Consider the following 24,297-nt stretch of genomic DNA (forward strand, 5'->3'; position numbering starts at 1 on the left):
AACCCTACTGGCAAGACTTGTTTTTATTTGACCTGACTCAGACCTCTCAGAGTGTGAACATTCTTTTTCTGAGGGCATTGTAGGAAATAATCAGAGGCAATTGCTAATCATCACAGCTATCTGAAGCAATAATAACAGTTGGCACAAAGAACAAATTAATCAAAGCAAAAGAAATGCTGAGGAATGAGGTGTTCGTAGGGGACTTGGAAAAACTACAACAAATATCTGGGAAACTATAAGGCCACATGTATGTGTAGGGCTGTGTGCGGTCCCAGGGCTGTGAATGTGCCTAGGAGAGACCTCAGAATGTCTTGACCTTCAGGATCCATCCTAGTAGTAAGTAAAAGCCAAAATGGGGTAAGTGTTGAAGGGTTGACATAACATGTACACAAAGCTTCTTGGCAATGACTATAAAACTTATTGGTTTAGACATTTAAATAAAGTTCTTGTAATTTTTTTAATTAGATAAGTCTCTAATATCCAGAATATATTAAAAATTCTTACAACTTAACAATAAAAAAAAAAACCAAACAATCCAATTTAAAAATGAGCAAAAGATTGAAATAGCGTTTTTCCAAAGAAGATACAGAAATGGCCAATAAGCTTATTAAAAAGTATTGAAAATCATTAGTCATTAGAGAAATGCAAATCAAAACCACAATGAAATACCACTTCACATCTACTAGGGGACTATAATAAAAAGATAAGTATAGTTGAGGATATGGCAATTAGATCCCTCATAGATTGCTTGTAGGAATATAAAATATTGCAACCATTTCGAAAAAGAATGTTGTAGTTCCTCAAAAAGTTAAATATAAAGTTACCATATGAGCCAGTGTCACTTTGTGCATGTACTAATGATCACTGAATTCTATATGGGAAAATGGTAAATTTAATGGTACTGAATTACATTTTCATTAAAATAAAAGTGATAACATTTATTCACTGAAGAAAAAAAGAGAAAAAATTCACTTTGGTATCAATCTTTATATACATTCAAAATAATCAGATATTGAGATATTGTAATATTAAGCAAAAGTTTAGGGGAGATATTACCTTTGGAACAATAGCAACTCTAAAAAAACTCTTTGGCAGAATCTCAAAGTATATTTGCATTCAGATAATTCAGCTTTACTAACTGGTATAGATAGATTTGAATCTTAGAGCAAATATTTACATGGCTAAGCATCTAAAATGTCAACATAGATTTGCATCATAATTTGCTTTTAAAAATGTCCTAGCTACATAGAAGAGCTCTATAAAATTTAGCTATGCTTTGAAAACTTTGTAAAATCATACATTTTCTTGAAAGTTTGTGCAACAAATTAACTATTAACAAACAAGGAGAAGTTGTAATGATGAAAAATAGATATGCTTTGGTTTTTTGAATGAAAAAGGTGATGAATAGTTAATGGGAGATTATAATTTGAAAGTTTTAAGGTTGATGCCCTAGTGAAAAATTAGCATTCTATAGTAGAGCTAGTTGGGAATTTGAAATTATACACTTCTCCTGAAATGTCAATTTACAAATTCATGCTTTGTTTAATCTCTCTTCATTCATTCACTGATTCGTTAATATATTTATTTGTTTATTCCTTTTATTCAATTCAGATATTTGGTATTTAATTAATCATAAACATTTATTAAGTAGCTAATGATTCAAAATACTGCTTAAATATAATGAATACAAGAATAGCAAAGTTTATTCTTTTCTGTGATTACAGAATGAATCTAAGGCAACTTGTGGAAATATTTTGAGGTATAACAATTAGATATATTCATTAAAGGAATTCAAATAAGAAAATATTATTGTGAGCAAGGACATCTTTTCTTAAGAAATTTTTGAGGAATGCTGACCATTGGTTAAAGTGCCTTATGTATATTAAATCTTCACAACAATCCTTATAATAAACACTATTATTATCACTATGTTAATATAGCTACTATGTGGTGGAGATAGGATTTGAACCCAGGTAGCCTTTGCTATGATGTGTTTATTTGGGCTTTGATGGGATTATTGACTTGGTATGAAAAACTTTAAGAGGAAAGAGAATTCTGAATTTGGAGAATAAAAAAAAAAACAGAAAAAAAGAAATGAGAAGAGGATACGTCTAATTGAACTTGAGGCTGGTGGGACTTAGCGACTAGGGAGGTGAAATGAACAAAATATAGCCAGTTGAGAGAAGTACTGGGTATGACAGACCAGGAATTTTGGATATGATCTGGAGGTAAGAAGCCACAGAGGATTTTGACTGAGGGAATAGAATTATGAAAGCAATGTTTTATGAAGAGTAAATTTGCCTAGTATGAATTATTTGCTTCAGAGGATATAGGGTTAGCTGTTAGGAAGTGATTAATCAATAATGTAATAAGGACAGAATTATGGAAGTCAAATTCTTAGCCAAGAACATTGGAGTAAATAGATTCAAATGATTTTGACCATTCCGGATTTCCTTTAAAACCTGAACTATTAAAATCATCAATTAAAAGAATCCCTTTCTGTACCACACTTTCCGTTCCTTCCAGATTGCATATACGACCACTCTCTTTGAGATCATGCTTTGATTTCATGATATTTCCAAACTAGAACTCACTTCCTTACCCATCCACACCCAAATCTATATCTTTCTCTTTATTTGCTTAATTTTTTAAAATCCAGTTGAGTTTGTAAGATCCATCATTTCACTAATACCCTCACCAACATTCTTATCTCCCTTGCCTCCTATATTTCATTACTTATCTATTATAGGTATAAAACAAACACAAGGATAATTATTTTTGTACAAATTCTCTGTGCTCCTATCCCAACCTCCTATCCCAGGAGTCTGTTTCTGCTTCAGAGGGTTACACAAAAAGATAAATTGATGTCACTATAAATTCCTTTTCACTAACCTCAAAAGTGCTTTCAATTTTGCCTGCAATTCCTATCCATTGGTTGAGTCAACAGTCTCTCACTTTTTAAAATTCCTTTTAAAAAGTTTAATTTTTTAAAATTATGGCTTTCAATAAATGCAAAAGTGAAAAGAAACCATGAGTATGTCATTTGCTTCAACAATTATCACTATAGACAAACTTGCTCCATTAGTTCAAGATGCTCCATGTGTTATTTTAAAGATAAACTTAGACATCTCATTGTTTTTACTTATTAATACTTCAGAGAGTATTTCTAAAAGATATAGACATTCTTTTCAACATATCCACTATATCACTGTTAAAATAATAATTTTTTATTAGCATTAAACATATATTTTAAAACTCCTTGATGATGATGATAATGATTATTTTTACAGTTAGTTTGATTAGAATCAGTATACAATCACATGTACAGTATATATCTTTTGACAATGGGTCCTTCTTCCTTCTTTTTTGTTTTTCCCTTGTCATTTTATTGTTGAATACATCAGGTAATTTGTTATGTAGAATCTTTTCCCTTTCAGAAATTGACTGCATTTTGTTATTTCAAGTTTTCTTTTTTCCCAGCAAACTGGCAGTTAGATATAGTCACCTATCAGATTCAACTCTAATGTTTTTGGTTAAGAACACATCATACGTAGCTAGTGCTGCAAGCTTCCTAGCACTTCTTGCTTCACATTAAGAGGCACTAATGCCTGATGTCTCCTTATACATGATGTTAAGATTTGGCAGTGGGATCAAATACTATCAGCCTAATCCACCTATTATGAAGTTCTTCATTATCCTTTCATGTAATAATTTTAACGGCTGGAGATGACTATTGCTTACATCCGTTATTTCATTAGGTTTGCAAATTGCTGTTATGCTATTCTAATAACTCATTTTGCCATGACAACAAAGCTAAGAGGAAAAAGAAAAAAAATGTGATGGGAATGGGATATGTACTGTGCTTCTTTTATTCTCAATCTCTTTTATTCTGTATCACCAAATAGGTGAGGACTGAGCTGGTGAAACTTCACCTTTAGTTTGGGAGAGGCAAAGGGAGTAACATTCACAAAAGTTAATGAATTTTGTTCCTGTCATAATAAATATTACGGAAGTGGACACAAAGAAAGAAGTGGCAAATTCTACTTGGGAGTTAGAAGTAGTTAGAAATAGCTGGAAAAAAGGATATATGTGTGTATTTGTGTGTGTGTGTGTGTGCTTGTGTATATGTGGGTGAATGGTGATAAAACTGGAGAAAGAAAAGGCAGAAAACGGAGAACTTTATTAATTAAACAAAGTCATTTGTAAGTTTTTTTTTTTCCTACTAGGCAGTGAAATGAAAGGTTTTAAGCAAGAGAATATTAAAAAATTGTGTTTGAAGATTATATTTCCAGCAGCGTGAAGCATGGACCTGAAAGAAAAAAATTGAAGACAAACCAGTATAGTCTTGATTATTATCAAGTGGAAAACAACAAAAGTGTGAACTTGTAGCTACAGTAGTGACAGTCTTTTTACTATATGCCTCTAAAAAACTAATTTGATTCTACCTTAGTGCCCTGCTGCTGCAAAGCACTAAGACTGAGGACCAAGGAGAAAAAGAGACTGGGTGGATATAATAAAATTTACTCAAGAAAATATAACCTTGAATATGAAGAATATTAATAAAATATTCTGCATTAATATATTCATTAGCATAAGAGTAATGTATTCATTAAAAACTTGTATTCCAAAATATATTTGATAATTTTTTGTGTGAAATTTCTTTCTGAGAATTCTTTAGTTACTACTGTCCTGTTACATATATAAATTTATAGACTTGTCTTTTTCCCTGTAGAGTTCCCTTTTCAACATCTTTATATGTACATCTCCATTGTTTCAAGTTTCTGCTCAAATTTGACTTCTACTGTAAAATTGTCTCTTTCCTCTAATCTATGTAGCAATATTTGTGCTCTTATTATAGTCTGCCCCCTGCCTGCACTTTATCATAGTCATTGTTCACACCTCATTAAAACTAAACATACTCTTACCATATGATCCAGCAATCTTGCTCCTTGATATTTACCCAAAGGAGTTGAAAACTTATGTCCACACAAAAACCTGTGCATAGATGTTTATAGCATAGTAGCTTTATTCATAATTGCCATAAACAAGAGGAACTAAGTTGTTTTTCAGTAAGTGAATGAATAAATTGTGGTACATCTAGACAATAAAATATAATTCAACACTAAAAATAAATGAGTTATCTAGCCACAACAAGACCTGCATACTACTAAGTGAAAGAATCCAATTCAAAAAAGCTATGTACTGTATAATTCTGACTATACAACATTCTGGAAAAGGTAAAGCTATAGAGATAGTAAAAAGATCTCTTTAATGGTGGTTGGGATAAGGGTGAGGGATAAATAAGCATAAAATATTTTTAGGGCAGTGAATATACTTTGTATAATACCATAGTATGGACATATATCACTATACATTTGTCCAGATCCACAGAATGTACATCAAGAGTGAACAATAATATAAGTTATGGATTTTGGGTGATAATGATGCCTCAATATAGGTTTATCAATTGTAACAAATATACCACTCTGGTGAGAAATTTTGATAATGCAGATAGCTATGTAAGTGTGGGCTAGGGAGTATGTAGGAAATCACTGTACCTTCTTAATTTTGCGGTGAACTTAAAATTTCTTTAAAAACTAGTCTTTAAAAAAAGTGAGAAGCCTTAAGATAATTATGTAATACAATGGTGTCCACCTACCTGTAACTTGACACAGCAGAGCAGTTATTATTTAAATGTTTTCTGTCTTGCTAGGTTGCTTGGTTGTTAAGGGCCAGAGAGAGCAGAATTTTGTTGGGGTTTGTTTTGTCTGCACCTGCTAGTGTTTATGCATTACCAGTCTTTTTCAGCTCCAAAACTGGGATAGATGAGGCAAAAAGAAAACCTCAGAAACTCATCACCATATGTTACTTTGAGTCCTGATGTCCCTAGCTGGTCTTCCTTCTCTCAGACTTTCAGAGCCTCTTAAGTGTATTTATATATAATGTCTAGAGTTTTTAGTTATATTTAATGGGAGGAACAAGGTAGAGTTAGTCTACTCTACTTTTCCAAAATTGAAACTCTCACAATTAACATTTATTTCCTTTTCTCCTCTTAATTTTTACTCAATGTTTCCACTTGAACAACAATAACACATCATGTCACTTATCATAACACATCATAACACATCAGGTTGTGTGTCAACTGTGTATCAGACAGAAGGTACACCATGTGACCTCCAAAACATTTATTCTCCATAAATACTCAACTTCAGTGCCTGCTTCCAGCTTTCTTGACTTTCGTTGGCCCTCCTGATTTTATCTCCTGATGCTTTGGTAAAGGAGTTTTATACCCTAGTTTTTGCCCAACTCATTTCTAAATTTTGGAGTTTTCTCTTCTTAAGAGAAGAGTACACATTCTAGCTGCCTCCTTTGATCCCCTCTTAACCCCAATTGGGGCCAGAAAGCATAATAGTTTGAGCAAACCAGACCATAAGCTTCTTCTCAAGGGCAATAACTAGTAATTTGTATTTCTTAATTTTTTTTTTTTGTTAATCTTTGAGCCAAGAGCTTCATGAATGATAAGTGCTCAATAGACTATTATTAAAATGGGTTTTAATTTGCTAACGACTGTAGGATAGACATTCCTACTAGCATAATTTATCTTGTGGTGTAGAGATATGAAGATCTGAAATAGTCGCCATATACCAAATTCTTACAATTGTGACTCTATTTGAAATTTTGTGTTGGGGAAAAACAGAGCAGGGTGTGAGATATTTTTCAAATCTATTCACCATCCTTTGCTGCTGGGCTTTGTTAGCACTAGGAGATCATATCTGTAAATTACATTTCCTAGGCTCATTTGCCAACAAGCTTCCACCGATATTGAGACAATGGAAAACATTGGTAGGAAATTGAAATGTGAGAAGCTATGATAATTTCCTCCCTCTGTCTTTGCTTTAGGAGGCATCTTTGGAAGGGATTGTGACTCCTTAGTGGCTACAGAAGTTATTCCTGGAGAAGTTATTCCTCTCTATTCCCAGTTCCCCATCTGATAGCCCTGCTTCCTGGATCCTGATAAGACCACCACCTTCCTCCATCTCCAAGAGTAGTGATGATTCTTCATTTCAATGACCTCATTTAAATCTTCTCAATGATGATGATGATTATTATCCCCTAAGATCACACAGGTGGTAAGTGTTAGGAGTGGTATTTGAACTGTGGCAACCTACCAACCAACCTCTAACCATTTAAGTGTGTTGCAACTACATCAAGCCATGGTGAGACTTCCAATCTTCCCAAAATGAAATAAGATTTTAAGAGTAGCTCTTCCCCTAAAGCTCGATCAGTCATTAAAGATAAATCATTTATGTTTCTTTAATAGTCCACTGTTGATGGTATTTTATATACTAGTAGAGTGACAAATCTAAAAATACATAAGAAAATGAATGTAGATTTTAAATTTTGAGTTACTGCTTACCTCCACATATTATCCACAAGAGCTACTCAACTTCTATTTCAACTAATCATAGAGGAGATTGAGCTCTATAATTCTCGAAGATATTTTAACCTTCTCTTAGCCTTTTCTTTAAAGAAATTTCATGATATTATGCATTTCTTTCTGTAGAAATGGTAAAGCAAAATATCATTTCAGATGACGTCTTTTATCTTGTGGAATAAGGGTTTATTAATCAATACCAAGGCTATCTGGATATGACTCGATTTCCATTTTAAATTATATTAAAACTCTAACTTGTCATCATTAAGGCTGAACATCTCATTCTCCAGCTTGGGATTTTAAAAGAAGATTGAAAACAATGTAAAAGTAGAATATTTTTAAAGAAAAGTCAATAGAAATCAAGGAATTCTAATATATTTTCCTTTTTTAATAAACACATAAAGCTCTTTACTATTTCCCTCAATTATTTTGATTAACATAATAATAGAATCTTTCAGAGCATCATCATACCAATTTTCACAGCCTGATGTGAGGAATCATTTCACAGAAATAATCATGACTAGCATTAATAGATGAATGTCAGTGCCATAACACAACAGTATAAGGCATATTTACACCATCTTAACATACAGGACATCGTACACATACACCAAAAAATCACAGATTCAGTCTCTTAGACAGCATACATTTATAGGCTTTGCCTAAAACATTTTTTTAGCGTTATTTTTGTAATATTTTTTCTTTCCAAGAAACAAACAGATCTTCCCTATGTCTTGTGATTTATTTGTAACATTGTGCTCATGCAAAAATAATACTTGTTTTATTGCATTAACATTTAAACAGTTTTGTACTTCAGTCCCAAAACCATTATCTAACATTTTACTTGATGTTGCTTCATTCATATTGTCATTTTAATTGAAGTAATATGATTTCTTTTTGGTGAATTACAAAGTGACAAACATACCCAGTTGACCACAGTTCAAAAAAATCAAGATTCTAAGCTTCTTGCTCATGCACATTATACTTTCATTCTTGCAAAATGGTTTGAATCAGATACAGCATTTTGATTCAACATGAACTGGTTTTCTTTTTTTTAATACATATTTCTAAAAACAAAAGCAACAAAAAGAATGAAAGAAAATACTGTCCCGCATCCACTGTTCACACAAAGGAAGAGCAGCAAGCATCACACTGACCATTGTTAGGGCACAGTCAGGTGGTGACACTGTAGTAAACATTGAATGTCATTGAAATACTGCAGGAATGTGATAATTACTATAACCCATACTTCTGCAACAGTTCAGATTGCCACTGGCGTTTGCGCTCTGGAAAATAATCTGGTATGTGAATTTTTTTAAAATCCTGAATACACTTTTTCATTTCTTCTTCCACACTGAGCTTCTCACAGACTTTCTTTTTGGAAAGATTTGTTTCCCGAGACTTGCTGATGAGTGTCTGAAAGAGTTCACTGTTTCTACGTTTGTCTGGTGGGGGCATCCATTGCACAGGTGCTTTTTTGGAGGGACGATCCAATGTTAAGGTATTAGGTTGGTGAGCTGTTGCCTGTTGGGCATTGGGTGGGTTGTCCTGGGGAGTGCTTGCCTCTGAGTGGCTGTCACAACTGGAAGTAGAGAGCTCATTACAGGAAGTCCCACTTTCACTTCCTTTATCTGTGACTTTGTCATGTTTCCTATCTTCATGCTCTTGTTTAGGTGATGCCATTTTATGAGGTGGTCCTAAAAGGGAAAAAAGGAGTAGAACAATTAAATAAGAAGTGGAAACATCAAATCAAATGAACTTTATATTTTTGGTTTTAAAACAAGAACATTTATCTTTAAAAAAATACTGTTTGTTGCACTAGTTTATATTGAGGAATTAAATACAACAACTACTGCCATTAGTGTACATTAAAATATGCAGCATGCTGATTATTTATAACTTAAAGTTTTGCTTAATGAGTATTATTGCTATAATAGATCATCAATAACTTTATGCTAAAAAGATTTTTGTTTTAGTTTCTCGTTCCTGAAATCTATAAAAGATATCATATGTAAATATTTTGCTAATCCCATAACTGTTTCATTAGATACTTAGTTCATTTCTGTTCTAGTTATTGATATTAGGTGTTATTTTTGTATGTATTTCGTCATTATAAAAGCAGACAGTACTAGTGCTCTATTTTACAAAGTAGCAGTATTCTCCAGACCCAGAGGTGCAATAGCATCATTTATGCTTCCAAGTGGGAGGCTGGTTTAAATCTTATTCTCAATCTTTTAATCTTGTTTCCTGTCTATTTCCTTGGAGAGAATTATGAAAGTGCTATAAGATATATATGTGCCTAATAATATGGTGAAAAAGTATAGTTGAAGTATAATGTTCTCTTAAAATACAAGGTACCATTTGAGTTAAATTATCTAGGAGGACAATTTTCAGAAAGTGATACTTTACCAAGATAATTATTTCAAATACACAAACAGTTTATTTCCAAGAGAGGGCATATATTATTCTCCTTGACTCTGCTGTGGGATTAGGACACCCATTTAACATTTATTGAATATCACCACATACCCAGAACTATAATAAAACCTTGATTAACTGGAGCCCAACCATTCAGATATATTAAGTTACCCAAATCTCATTTGTTCTCATTGTCCACTCTCATTGTCCACTTTTTAGTTATATAAATCAGAATGGGGGGAATGGTATTAGTATTTCTAAGCAATTGCCCAGGAGATTCTACTGGGCAGCCAGAGTCCATAAAATTTGCTCTAATTTATAGGGTCTCAACCTTCATCACATAAGAAATTACCTGGAAAACTCAGATTATTGACACCTTGGTCTCAACCCCACATATCTTGCTTTAATGAGATGCTACCTGGCCATCAGATCATTTAATAGACCCAGGTGATTTCAACGTGCAGCCAAAATTATAAACTTTTCCTCAGCCTAATATAGTGAAATAAGTTCATAACCAATATGAATAGTTTATATTACTCAGAAGAGTGGGAAAACAAACTGAGAAAAATATTTTTCATAATAGCACACTGTGTAATTCACTGTGAGGTGATAACATCATTTTTTTTTTTAATTTAAAATCAGAATAAACAAAAATTGATACCAAATATTCGGTTGAGTGAGATTAAAGATTTTAAAAAGCTTTAGAACTTTTTACAATGATGGCAATATTCTGTATCTTAACTGTAGTGTTAGTTACAGAACTGTTCACATTTTTGAAAACTGACAGAATTGAATACCTAAAAGGGGTGAGTTTTTCTGTAAGTAAACAATACCTTGATTAACTGAACTAAAAACAAACAAAAAAACTCCAAATTTAAGGAATATGTCCCTAGTTGAGGGAAGGCTTAACTTTTTCCTGTTTAGGAAAAAAAAAAGTGCACCTAGTTGCCAGCATTCATTTAACATCATCTGTAGGAATGCTGTTTTCTAGGATTTGACATTTTCAGCAATTGAACTACTAAAAAACAGAATGCTATAAATAGAATGATGTAATTTGTTTCCAAAGGCTATCGATATACTAGAACAATGTAAAAACAATAATAAAGTGAAATATTTCATGGCAAACTTTGAGGGTAAGGTTAGGACTATAATCTGCAAGTTATCTCAGGGTAAATGCTGTAGCCATAAACACTGCCAGTGAGTATTCTTGGGACAAATGGAAAAAGGGTTAACCAGTACTTCATACTTTTTTGTCTATAATATAGTAAACCTAGAACAAATGTTGATGCTTATGGATCTTAGTAAGAAAGTACACTAGAACATTTCAGAAATATTTGCAATTATGAACTAAAGAATACAAAAGCAAATAGCTGTTTCTTTTGTCCCCATCATTGTCATTTACAGCAAGAAAGAATGGAGGGTGAACCTGAGGGGTGGAATAGAGAAAATACAGTTCTACACTTCTTGTTGACTTACTCTGATCCATTCTGAACCCTTCTCTGTCCTTAGTGGCTGATAATGTAAACTACGTCCTTAGGGTCCCTTGCTTCTGACTTTCAGTTGGATTCAGCCAATGACAAAGACTGGCAAGACCATGACTCACCTAACCCCACTCCAGGATTTCTGGGATCTGGTTGCATCCCTGGATCAAGAAGCACAACCCTGTATGACAGCTCTCTTTACCTCCTTTTCGCTTTTTTTTCCCCTCTCTTCCTCCCACTGCCATCCTTTTCCCCAGAGTCCATTAAACTGAGGTTCACATCTTCAGGTCTACAAGTATTAACCATGTCCACTGCAACTGGTAAGAGTGTATTGCTTACGCTACTATAAACTGTCGATATTCAACTTTTCTCAAATGACCCAAATTAATGTGCTTCCTCTTTCTTCTGAGACCCTGACTGATAGACCCATATTGGTTCCCAACCATCTTTTCTATTGACTAGATTGCCTGTAGGATCAGTTTTTATTGGTAATAAATTTTAGTGGCAAAATATTGAAAAAAGAATGGGTTTGGAGTCCTGATCTGGAATCAAATTCTAGCTCCCAGGAAAATAGTCCTGTGGCCTTAAGAGAGATTCTTAGCTCCTTCAGTTTCCTTATCTGTAAAATGGGGTAGTATTTTCCTCACAGGGTTATTTTGAGAGTAAATGAAATATAACAGAAAAGTGTCTAGTACAATAATTCTCAAAAATGAGAGTATATCATTGTGATTTTTTAAAAAATGTACAAGTGTTCAGGCTCACCTTTAGAGATTTTAAATTTGTGAAGGGTTTGTATGTATACGTTTACGTAGAGGTAAAGATGGTGGAGGAGGTGCAGCATTTGTTTATCTAATTATCATTATGGCTGAATGTGATCCAAGCTAGCATGATGCCCACCAGCTTAGTATGGCATAGGATATAAATAAATGATTTTTACCCTTTCTGTCAATCTTCTGTATTACCTTAACCAAAAATCCCTAAAGAGGAATCTATAATTTTCATTCCCAATAATGACTAAAGGATTAAACTGTAAATACCTGGGGAAACCAATTTGTATTTAAGGATATGAAGAAGTAATGATGAGAAGTAAATTTCCTATTATTAAGCATGGGGATAGAGTATTAGATTGAGATATTGAGGCAGAAAAGTAATAACACCAGAATGGAAGACAGTATAGAAAAAGGATACAGTTGACCCCTGAACAACACAAAGGTTAGCGGTGCTGATACCCATCCCCAAGTGGTTGAAATCCACATATAACTTTTGACTCCCCCAATATTTAACCACTAATAGCCTACTGTTGACCATAAGCCATACCAATAACATAAACATTTGATTAACAGATTAACACATTTCTTGTATGTTATATGTATTATATACTGTATTCTTACAACAAAGCAAGCTAGAGAAAAAATGTTATTTAAAAAATCATAAGGAAAAGAAAATACATTTACAGCACTTATTCGTATTTATTAAAAAAAATTGTATGTTAGTGGACCCGCACAGTTCAAATCTGTGTTGTTCAAGGGTCAACAGTAATAGATAACACCAGTGTAAATGCTTCATTCTGTTTGTATCCATTGGGGAGAAAACGCTTAATGACATACACTAAAGAGGATACAGAGTTATATAAAGTCCACACATTAGCTAAGTAAATGTATACAGTTATTATGCCTAATGACATTACAATTTACACACACACACACACACACACACACACACATGCAGAAACTCCACAATACAATGCTTGATGGAAAGGAATTGCTCTAGTAGTATAAGATGGAAGATCAAGAAAGATATCTTTGAAAAAGGCATTCACCAGTTCAGCTAACAGAATTGTATTGAGCACAATCATGTGCCAGAGTGTCTAGAATGTAAGAGAGGTATACGGCAGATGCTCTGGTGAAGCTCATAGGCTATTTTATGGTATAACATTAAGTATTTGAAATGACTGGGGCACTTTCAAATGTGTCTCACTATAGACTTTAAACTCTACATAAAAGAAAAAGAAAGTGGGAAACTGAGTTTACTATGATATTAAGAGGTTCTTTAATTTTTTTTAAAAGAATGTAGAATAGGTACAGACATTAACAAGAACGAGCAAATATACACTTTTATTTTTTACTCCTCCTAGTTCATAAGCTATCTTTAGGCAAGGTGGACTCCCAATCAGAACACCGAATAGGTTCAAATGTTTATATTATGACTTAAGAAAAAATGCTTAACTTTATTTTCTCCACACTTTGAATGCATAGAATACTATGACAGTTCTCTGCATAAATCATTAGATGTAACAAATAATCTGCTTTTATGTCAGAATTTTTGATAATGCATAACATATTATGTATTATCATTGTTATTTGATTAAGCATACTTTAAATCATTACTGATAACAGTGTAGTCAAATTGGGACTAAGATGCAATAGTTCTAAATTATATAACAAATAGGAAGGTATTTTTCAAATAGTAAAATTTTCATCAGATATTAAATATAAAACACTACAGAGTTACCATTAATAGAAATTACCTCTTAGAATTCGTTTTAGTGAAACAAATTCAATTTTCACTAAAGTACTTCACAGAATTACAGGTTCAAGGATAAGTTTAAGTTTACCGATAGGAAGTGTAGTTATAGAAGACATTATCGACTCACATTTGTTTCATTGAATCTATTCTTGTCACTGCAATGGCAGCAATGAGAATGATGCTTAAGGAAACACAGTAAAGATTGGGTGGGCGCACATGCTAGTTCAATAACTTACTAGGTGTGTTTTCTTGGGCAAATTACTTTCTTTGGGCTTCTGTTTTCTCAAGTTTAAACATCATAGAGTCATGGCAAAGATTAAACGAACTGACACATGTAAAGTACTTAGGATGTGTCTAGAATGTGTAAATGTCAAAAATGTTTATTATTATTCAGCATAAACATCCAGTGCTATTTTGCCATCGTATGGCATATGTGTTTACCTGAATATTAAGAGGACTGACTGAGGAATACAAATACTTCCATTTTAATTCTGGCTCTACAGATGGTACCTATAAACATATGCATTTAAGCATGTCTTTTACCTTATTTTGTCCTCAGTTTTTTATTTGTTAAAAATAAAATAAGAATAGTAATACTGTTGCAGGGCTATAATTAGAAAGGAAATAATATGTGTCGAAGCAATTTTGCTGTAAAGTTCTCTACAATAGATTATTAATTATTAAATTTTCATTCCTAAAAGGAAATTATTGAGCAAAAAAAACCCATAAAAGTTCTCTTTCAAGTTATTAAAATGTGTGAATTAAAAGTAATAGTAAAAATACTATATTAAACAAAATAAATCGAAGGTATCACAATAAACCAAAACTTGTAAATTGAGCAAAACAGAGTTTTCAGTTAATTCATTAGGTTCTATTAAATTGTTATAAAAAGAAAAGAATTATAGTTTCTCTAAGTCATTTGGGTGGATAGTGTGGTACAGAAATTAAACATTAATATTTTTGTTTTTAAGAGAGGTATATAACTTCTGAGTAGTTCTGGGTGTGGGTGCCTTCAATAAGAATACTTCAATATTTTTTCTTGGAATACACAGGCCATTCAAAATGAAATCTATGTGTACGACTGCACAGTTGAAAAAAACTTTTATTTTAATCTCTTTACCTGCTTACTGATGATAAAAAGACTGAATATGTAAAATGTGTCTGCAACAGGACAATTCCTAGGAGAGAAATTACCCTCTAATAGTACTAAACTCAATAGTGTGTGAATGGTTATGTGATACTTGAAGAGAATGAACTAGTCTATCTAAAATATTATCACCACATGCCCCTGAGTATTAAGTGCTTGAGTCAAAAGGGAAAAAACTCTATTTTGATTAAATACTTGTTGAGCACACTTACTATGTACCAAGCATAGTGTTAGTTACAAGAGAAAGGACTCTCTCACACCCTTCTTCCCTGCATCCCCCCCCCACCCCCCGCCACCACATCAAGTATTTGAGGCTTAGAGTGACAAGCACAGAAATGCAGCTATAACTGAAGCTTGACTAGTATATGAAGAAGGGAGCAGGAGTAAATTGTGATTAGAGTGAGCAAAGGGATGAGGACCAGTTAAATTTTTATAGTAAATTGAAATTTAAAAGTCATAAGAGATTCATTTATCTTCTAGTAAAAAGGCTATTTAAATGAATAAAAAATAATTTTTACATGAGAAAAATTAAACTAATTTCTTTATATTTTCTATAATCTCTACTAACATTACTTAAGTACTTTTATGAATGAAGAGGAGTAAAGGGGAAAAGAAAAGAAGTACAATTTGAAAAGAGAAATATGTTGTGGTATTCCTTTTTTTATCTTTATATCATTGGTCACTAACTCACTCTTCTGATTCTCTCTGTATCTGTTAACTCTTTATTGTACTTATTTTTTTACAAAATAAGTACAGTCCTAAATTGTAAATCACTTGAAGGCAGAAACTGTGCCTTTCTAACCTATCATGAAGCCTTGATCATAGTAATCGCTTAACCAAAATAATGAAATGATCTTTACTCCTCTGAATTTCTGTAGTATTTACTACCTACTATATCATTCATTTGGTACTTAGTAATGACTACCTTTTATGTTACTAAATAATCACCTAGATCAGCAGTCCCCAGCCTTTTTGGCACCAGAGTCTGGTGCTCCTATGAGCAGCTAATGCTTGATGATCTGAGGTGGAGCTGAGGTGGTGAGGCTAGCTCTGGGGAGCAGCTGCAAAAACAGATGAAGCTTCGCTTGCTTGCCTGCCACTCACCTCCTGCTGTATGGCCCAGTTCCTAACAGGCCACAGACCACAAACCAGTACCAGTCTGCAGCTTGGGGGTTGGGGACTCCTGACCTAGATGACCATACAGTAGTAAGAATGTTCTCATCATCCTCATACAAATGTCTGTCCCAAAGTCACATATCTGGTGTTCTATTTTCTTCAGAAAGGTTATAATTTCCATGAAGGCAGAGACTGTCTTATGTTTCTTTATATCACTCAGTTCAGAGGTTGATTTGTTTTCACATAGGATCAAAGATACTAATGACATGAATAAGCTAACATAACATCAGGTAAAAATGCAAGAGAATGTACATTTAATGGAACATGTGTTTGAAGAGGTTTTCACAAGTAATCTTATCACTTTCCTCCCATCCTATAAATCTGTTTTCCTATTAGCTATTTCTGTAGATGATATCCAAGGTCACCTTTGGCTACCTAGTGGGTTCATCTTTTACTTCCAGTTACTTTCCAAGTCTTGTTCTACCCATGCAGTGGCTTTTAGATCTATCCTTTCATTTCTGTTCCCATTTTTACCAGTTATAAGAGGGTTCTCATTATTTCTTACTGTGTCTCTTACTGTTCTTGACTCCACTTTAGTCCCACTTCAAACTGTTCTCCAAACCATCGCCAAATAAATATTCCTATGGTCTAATCTTCTAAAGAGTCCTCTGCATACAGAATGTAATTTAAATACTACGTTTTGGCATCAAAGACTGTCCTCAGTATGACTCTAATGATTACCTTAGCCCATCTTGTAGTCTTCCCCACAGAGTGGCCATAATACACTTGTTTTTTGTAAATGCCTTGCTTTATTCGTGCTTATTTCCCTCCTTCTGGATTTTATTCCTCCCTTGCTCCATTCACTTCAAAGCCTGCTCCAAGTGGTGTTTTCAGAATAAAATCTTCCATTCTCACATTTGAATGTGATTTCTCTATTAATGACAGATAGCAGTTTGTCTGAATATCTTAAAAGTATTGGCCTATTTTATCTTAAATAATAGTTATTTCTATGTTAATTTTGACTTTCATTCCTGTGTTCTGTTCTACAAAATACACACAATCACACATACAAACTACATTAGTCACTCTGGAACAGAGATTCTTCCTCTTCTTTTTTAAACCTTTATACTTCTTGGAACACCAGCCCCATGACTAGGCTCATAATAATTCATACCTGTTTGTTGAACCAAATTAAATGAAATGAATATTATCTACAAAATAATATCTAGGCACATTGGAAATTGTTTTATCCCCAAAGAAGTTCTTTTTTGTTTTGTTTTAACTAAAAAAGATAAACCCAAGTATAACTAAGCTTACAGGGTGTAACAAAACAAATGAAAATGAGAAAATAAGCCTTTCTCAATGATCTATAAAAAGGTCCTCAAAGTCTCTCTAGTTAGTGAAAATATTCCTTTGGGAATATTTCATGTTATTATGTTATTAAAGCAAGATAAAAAGTCTTTGAGAACCCTAGATAATGAGAAAAAACAATTTTTTTTTGTTCTGCTGAAGAATTTTACATCATGCGTGATTATCTGATGTTTGCACATAAATATTTCTAGTACAAAAGTTTCTAAGTGTTCATTTGTCTTTTCAGAAGCCCTATCACTTGCAAAATGGTTACAGACACTTTGCAAGAGGTCTGTATTTAAAAGTGATCTCCACATTTCTCCACATTTCACTTATGAAAGCTAGGATTCTATGGCACATTCACCATTTTTTTTTTGTATTTGAAAACAAACAAACAAAAAATCCTAAAAACAAAATTCCATAAAGATGCCCAAGCTCATTTTGGATCCTGGAATTAAGATCTGCTCTTCTCAGTTTCCCACTTCCAAATCTACCATTAGTTATTATTGATAATGTCAGAGATTTTTTTCCCACATACCTTCCAATGACCTTCTTTTTCACAAGAACATACTATATGAGAGAGATAATTTATCTGATTTTCAAATTTGTGAACATGAGCCTGCTCTTGCTTGTTCCACATCCATAAACTGTGGATCATAACAACTATGCAGTGCTCAGCAAAGATTAATGAGAGATTGTACTACAACATGTCTGATGGCTCTAAGAGTTAAAAACAGTGGGCTATGTAAATATAGGTTGGGGGTGCACTTATGATGTGCTGTGTATAATAAATTTATATGAACATAAAACCATGCTGGTTGTAGACTATCATTGCCTGTTTAAAATACTAAACAGCTGTCGCAAGCCTGAGAAAAAAGGCTTGATGACAACAGGGAAAGTGGAGATTGTAAGAGGGCAAAATAAAAGAAAAAAGAAAAAAGACTAGTACTCTAGGGTTCAGGTGCAGTAGTAATATTAGGCAGAAAGCTGTAGTGGAGGGAACTTTTATTTGTCAGATTTCTTCAACTGTTGAGTGCCTACCTGCCAATAAATATGTTCAAGTACTTCCAACTATGATCAGTGAGATGCCACTTTTTGTAGCTGTCAGACTATTTAATGTGGATGCCATCTCTTTTCACTTTGAGATTTATAAAAGTGTGGCTATTATGTAGGCAGCTCAGTGCACAATCACTTCAGTAAGTGCAAAATGGAAGCAAATATGCTCAAAGCAGAGTTTAATTTCATGTTGTACAGCAATCTGAACAAATGTTCAGCCTTTATAAAAGCAAAACTGTGCTTAAAGTCTGACACCTACTAGCTATGTGCCAAAATGTGTCTTTAAGACTCATTTGTTATTCTACTTAAGAGGAAGTAAAAATATGGTACCTCTCTTGTAGAGCTGTTTTAAGTAAAGATATGAAAATGGAAGAACCTTATAGTAGTAGTTCCTGAAAAGATATCAGGTCCTAATCCCTGGAACCTATAAATGTCACTTTATATGACAAAGTCTTTGCAGATACGATTAATGGTGAAATTATTCTGAATTTTCCAGTTGGACTCTAAATCAACCACAGGTGTTCTTACAAAATGGAATTGGAAGAAGATTTGATACATATAGAGGAGATGGCAATGTGACCACAGATTCAAAAATTGAAGTGTTGCGAAGTAATCAAGGATGTTTGTAGCCACCAGAAGCTGGAAGAGGCAAGCAACAGATTTTCCTCTAGAACCTCTGGAGGCAGTGTGGCTCTGCTGACAAAATTATTACAGCTAGTGAAAGTGTTTTTAGACTTTAGGCCTCTGGAACTACAGCTTATACATTTCTGTTGTTTTAGCCACCAAACTGGAAACTAATAATAATGTATTTAGTTTAATGGCCATTGGTAGATGTTGAGTTATGGCATCTTACATAAGTGAACACAATATTATACTTAATAGCTAGATGCTAAATTATAGCATCTTAGTTTCTGTATTAAAATATAATTTCTTGCAGTCTCTCCAGACTGTAATCCTTTTTCTCTTCCAATCAATAGTCTTTAAGATTCTGGAAAACAGGTATCATATCTACTCAAAATTTTCCCCAATTACACAGATCAACCATTATTTGTATAATGAGATTTATAGTCCTCTAATGTCACATCTGTTCTCACAATATACTCTTTTCTCTCTTTATACACACTCCCCCCCACACATCCACACAACTAACCCTTCCATGTACATACACTAGATATAATTATAGAATTATCTTTTATCCATAACAGAGTTCACACACATGTCTAGCAACTGATCATTCTTTGAAGTTCCAAACCCCATTCTCTTACTTCCTTCTGGACATCTAAATTTAAAATACCATGTGCCAAAAAAATTACTACACTATTCTTTTCTCTATAAACCAGTTCTTCCTTCTATGTTTTCTATTTTTATAAAAGTATCACAATCCTTTTGGTCAACCAGGTTTGAAATCTTAGCATTATCTTCATTATTCCAATTCTATTGCTTTCCCCATCATTCAAACAGACATTTAATCATATTACGTGTACTTCGATAATGTCTCAGTCATGTCCCTTATCTTCGGTCTTTACCCTCACAGTTATGGTCCTCAGTAACTCTTACTGACTCTATTGCAATGATCTTCTACAGATCTTTTTATTTCTAATCTCCACCTTCTACTATCCACACTTAGATCCCAACTACATATCACTGAAACAGAACTCTTATTATACCGTCTATTCCCAGAGAATGTCATTGGCTTTCAGAAACTTATCTGAATCTCTTAGCCCCATAAACAAAACTTTCCATGCCGTAGTCCCAGTTTAAACTCCAAAACTCATTTTCTATTACTCCCATCCTCTATTCAAGCCAAATGAAAGATATTAATATTACCCAAAATACTGCATGTATTCGTCTTCAATTCTCCACTTATGCGAATGATAAGACCAGATAAAATATTGATCTCATCACAAAAATCCTTTTCGTAAACCTGTTTAGATGGTTTATAAAATGCAAGTGACCTTGAAATATAACTAAAACTTCTCTTCCCAAAGCAAGTTGAGTGATGTGTTGGTTGTATTTGTCATCGGAGAACTCTAACACTTGGTGCTTAATACATAAACTTAAACTTTTATGTACATTTTATCTCATTTTATCTTGCTGATCAGAAAAGCTGGGGAGATTTAGAATGAGTTAGGCAGAAAAAAATAGGATCAGTGTGTATTTGTGAGCATTACAATAGCAATATATACAATTTTAGAAATCCCAGGGCCATGTGCCCTCATCCTTGCCTTAGAACCAGTGACTAATCTATTTCTATGTCCTGGGTAAAAAGGTTTGTTTTAAAAAATAGATAGTAGTGCAATGTAAACACAGAGATACACACACACATACACATACTATATATTCTTTATTATGGAAGTGTGGTTAGATACAAAAATCAAGATATTTTGTAGTAAAATAAGTGTTTCATACCATCCCATAGCAACATGATACTGTGTGTACGCTTTTGCTGTGTAGCCTAGTTAACGGAGATAATGAACTTAGAGAAACAAACTTAATAATGCAATCAGGACAGTTTTACTTAGTTTATATTTTACCAAGTGACTCTAAGGTTGTAATAATGAACTTTATTGAACAGTATTGTAATAATGAATTTTATTGAATACTTATTGTAGCCCAAGCACCATGCTAGGTGCATTGTACATAGCATCTCATTTACATCTCACAACACTTTATAAAATTAAGTGCCTATTATACCTATGTTACAGATGAGGAAGCCGAGGCTTAGAGAGGTTATGTAACTTGATGGGTCACGTTTGGAAGTGGCAGAGACAGGATTCAGAAGTAGATCTGTCAGACTTCAGAATTTATGCTGAGTTCAGCTCTGAGATACACTGCCTCAAAAATCCTGAAAATAGTGTTTAAACTAGCTTCCCTAAAATCCTAAATTAAAGCTATAACTACTCATGAATTTTACTCCATAATAAAGATTAAAATGAGATGTGTATCTGTAAAAACTTTGGGATTAAAGTACTTAATTGTACCCGAGTGTTAGAATTTCTTTAGATCTTTTGCAATAGAGAATTATTTGATATCATGTGTAGCTATTTTAACAAAAAATATATTTAAAAAGGTAAACATATTAAAATATAGACTGTACTTTCTAACTCAGTTCCTTGTATTTGAACCAAAGTACTTCAACCAGACAATCGTGATTTATCAAACTTAAGATTTTCCTATTTCAAAACAAATGCTTATGTTGTAATATCCTTCAAAATTTATATTTTTGTGACTTTAGACCGATTAAAAAAAAAACTCTTTTACATTGATTGGATAAGCACAGGTCAACAATTTAAAGGAAAATTATATAATTTAAAGAAAAATTATATATTTAAGATGTAAATCTTATTATAAAATTTACAGAGTGAAAATAATTATAGATGACATAGAATTATAGAGAGAAGAATTATAGGAGAATTATATAGAATTATAGGAGGAAAAGAGCATGAGAGAATTATCTTAGGACTTGCGACTTGTTAGGTACTGTAATTTCTAAAATAATATAATTGTATTTTTACAATAAAGTACCTTTAAGACTGACCCTTTCAGGGATGTGAACTTCTCAATTAGGAATGGTTGTGATATAAGGCCAGAAATTTTTGCTAAGAGCCTTCAGAACCTAATTAAATAATGAGTATATTCTGTCAGGGTTGAGATGCCTTGAACTTTTCATATCACTTTATAATGCACTTTATTCTAAATCTAATATTTCAATAGCAGCAGTAACATCAAACTCCTTCTCTGACATTAAAGCCTTACAGATTAAAAGCAAAAAAAAATGTGATGTGGTGCTAATGAAACCATGACAAGATAAAAAGATGTGCAGTCAAAATGGCTATGTAAAGGAAGAATTTGCACTAGGAATACATTTGAAAAATCATGTTTAATTACAAGATATGTTAATGATTACTCATTGAAAGCTTGAAGGTAAGAAATTGTTTAATATATAAAGCATTAGTATTAGAGTATGTTCCTAATATACTGTATATTGAATAATTCTCCATGAGTGCCGAGAACACAGGATTCACAGAAATGAATAGTCTGCTTTGACTTTATGTAGTTCAGTGAAAGTAATCAGGGTAAATCACTCTTTGATCACTTTGCAAAACTTAAACAGATTATGTACAATTGAAATAAAAAATTCAAATACATGCATGTCTTTTTGGGCAAAAATTTCCATAACAAGGAACTAAACTAGAACTAGCATTACTCAAACACCAAGACTATATATAAAAATGACTAATTAATGTGGCATTATAATTTACATTATAATTGATTTTAATACAATTGGACTGTATGTTGGCATTAGAGAAAAAAATAAAGAAAACATGTTTAGCCAATAGTTAAAGACTCACAACTCCTTTGCTTGAATGGCTGGCAGTTCCATTTACCTTTATTGAGCTGTGAACTATTTTACCAGCAAAACTGCAAAGTCAGACCAAAAATTATATAGAAGACTGAGGAGATTCTGATTTTATAGATCAAAGAGGAAATGAGAATTGTTAATGTTTGTTTTTTTATTGCTTTATCCTATCAATTTTTATAATTTTTGTTTATAACCAAAATATACATATAACTTTATAATCAAAATCTTTGGTATTATGTGTCCTAATTGCTCTACCCTTTAACTACTTTATCAATAAGAAACAAGTTGTTTTATAATTTGATTTTTGGTGATACAAATTTTATTAAATATGTTACCTCCTACACAGTACATTACAGAGAACTCAAAGCAATTATAAGGAAAATGATTTAAATTAATATTACTTTTATTAGTACTATATATTTATAGAAAATCACCAGGGAATATGGCATCATGACTACAGACCATGTCCTATTCTAGTGTAATACAGTCCAGCCCTGAGAGACAAGAATAGAAATGGGAGGAGATTGAATCAAGATGTCAGGCCATTTTTTTTTTTGTATTTATCACTCTCTTACAAAACCTTTTAAAACATAATGGGGGGTGGGGCAGTGAAGACAGAGAGAGAGGAAAAATGAATTACATCCTTGCCAATGTGAGAAAACAAGAGAACTGTCATGAATAGAACAGATATTGAGAAAATTCTGGGTGACAAAAACCAGATGAGATCAGTCTAAAGAAGAGTAGAGAAAATATTAGCTTCATACACTTGCAGGAAAAACTAAAAAACAAACAAACAAACAAATAATTCAGTAGAACTCAAAGCAGAATAAACTACTAATAGAAATGGAAGGAATCTTGGGTCTTTTTGTCTGAAGACCTGGGTTTTATTTACATGACAGGACTGATCCATTTCACTAAGCAGAAGGCAGCAGAAGCACTCACCCCAAGACTAAAAACAACTGCTCTTTAAAAATAATCAAATGCCTTTTAGAGGATAATTCCTTTTGGGGGATGAAGAAGTAAGGCTTTGAGGTAATTCCAGATTTTTGCCATAGGTGAGGGTGGGGGTGCTGATGGGGCTCTGAAGAAGAAAGGTAATCTAGCCAGCCAAAGGACAGACAAACAAAAAGCTCATCTTGATTTGAGTGCAGGTGAAAGGTGAGCACTGTGTGTATGTAATTGAGATGGCCTCTGTCCATATACCAGTTAATATCAATGCATTCTAAAATAAGGTCATCCAGTCAAGTATACTACCCCTCTGCCCAGTGAAGCAGAGCCCAGGCTCTAAAATATCCTATTAGAGAAAGAGATCTGAAAATCTGCTGGTTTTAATACATGCCACCTACCTACACTAAACAACCTAGTCATTCATTCACTATTATAAACAGACAACAACAACAACAAA

General features: G+C 33.1%; 1 protein-coding gene across 1 annotated transcript in view; it reads right to left on the minus strand.

Annotated features, from left to right (window-relative positions):
• Nucleotides 1-7,802: 7,802 nt before the first annotated feature.
• Nucleotides 7,803-24,297, minus strand: part of KCTD8 (potassium channel tetramerization domain containing 8) — a 230,010-nt gene continuing 213,515 nt past the window's right edge. Inside the window, exon 2 of the mRNA XM_006922464.1 lies at nucleotides 7,803-9,132. Within this exon, the coding sequence (XP_006922526.1) occupies nucleotides 8,672-9,132 (461 nt within the window). The 3' untranslated portion in view covers nucleotides 7,803-8,671. The remainder of the gene's footprint in view (nucleotides 9,133-24,297) is intronic.

The sequence above is a fragment of the Pteropus alecto genome, unplaced genomic scaffold (genome assembly GCF_000325575.1).
Source record: "Pteropus alecto unplaced genomic scaffold, ASM32557v1 scaffold57, whole genome shotgun sequence".
NCBI lineage: Eukaryota > Metazoa > Chordata > Mammalia > Chiroptera > Pteropodidae > Pteropus > Pteropus alecto.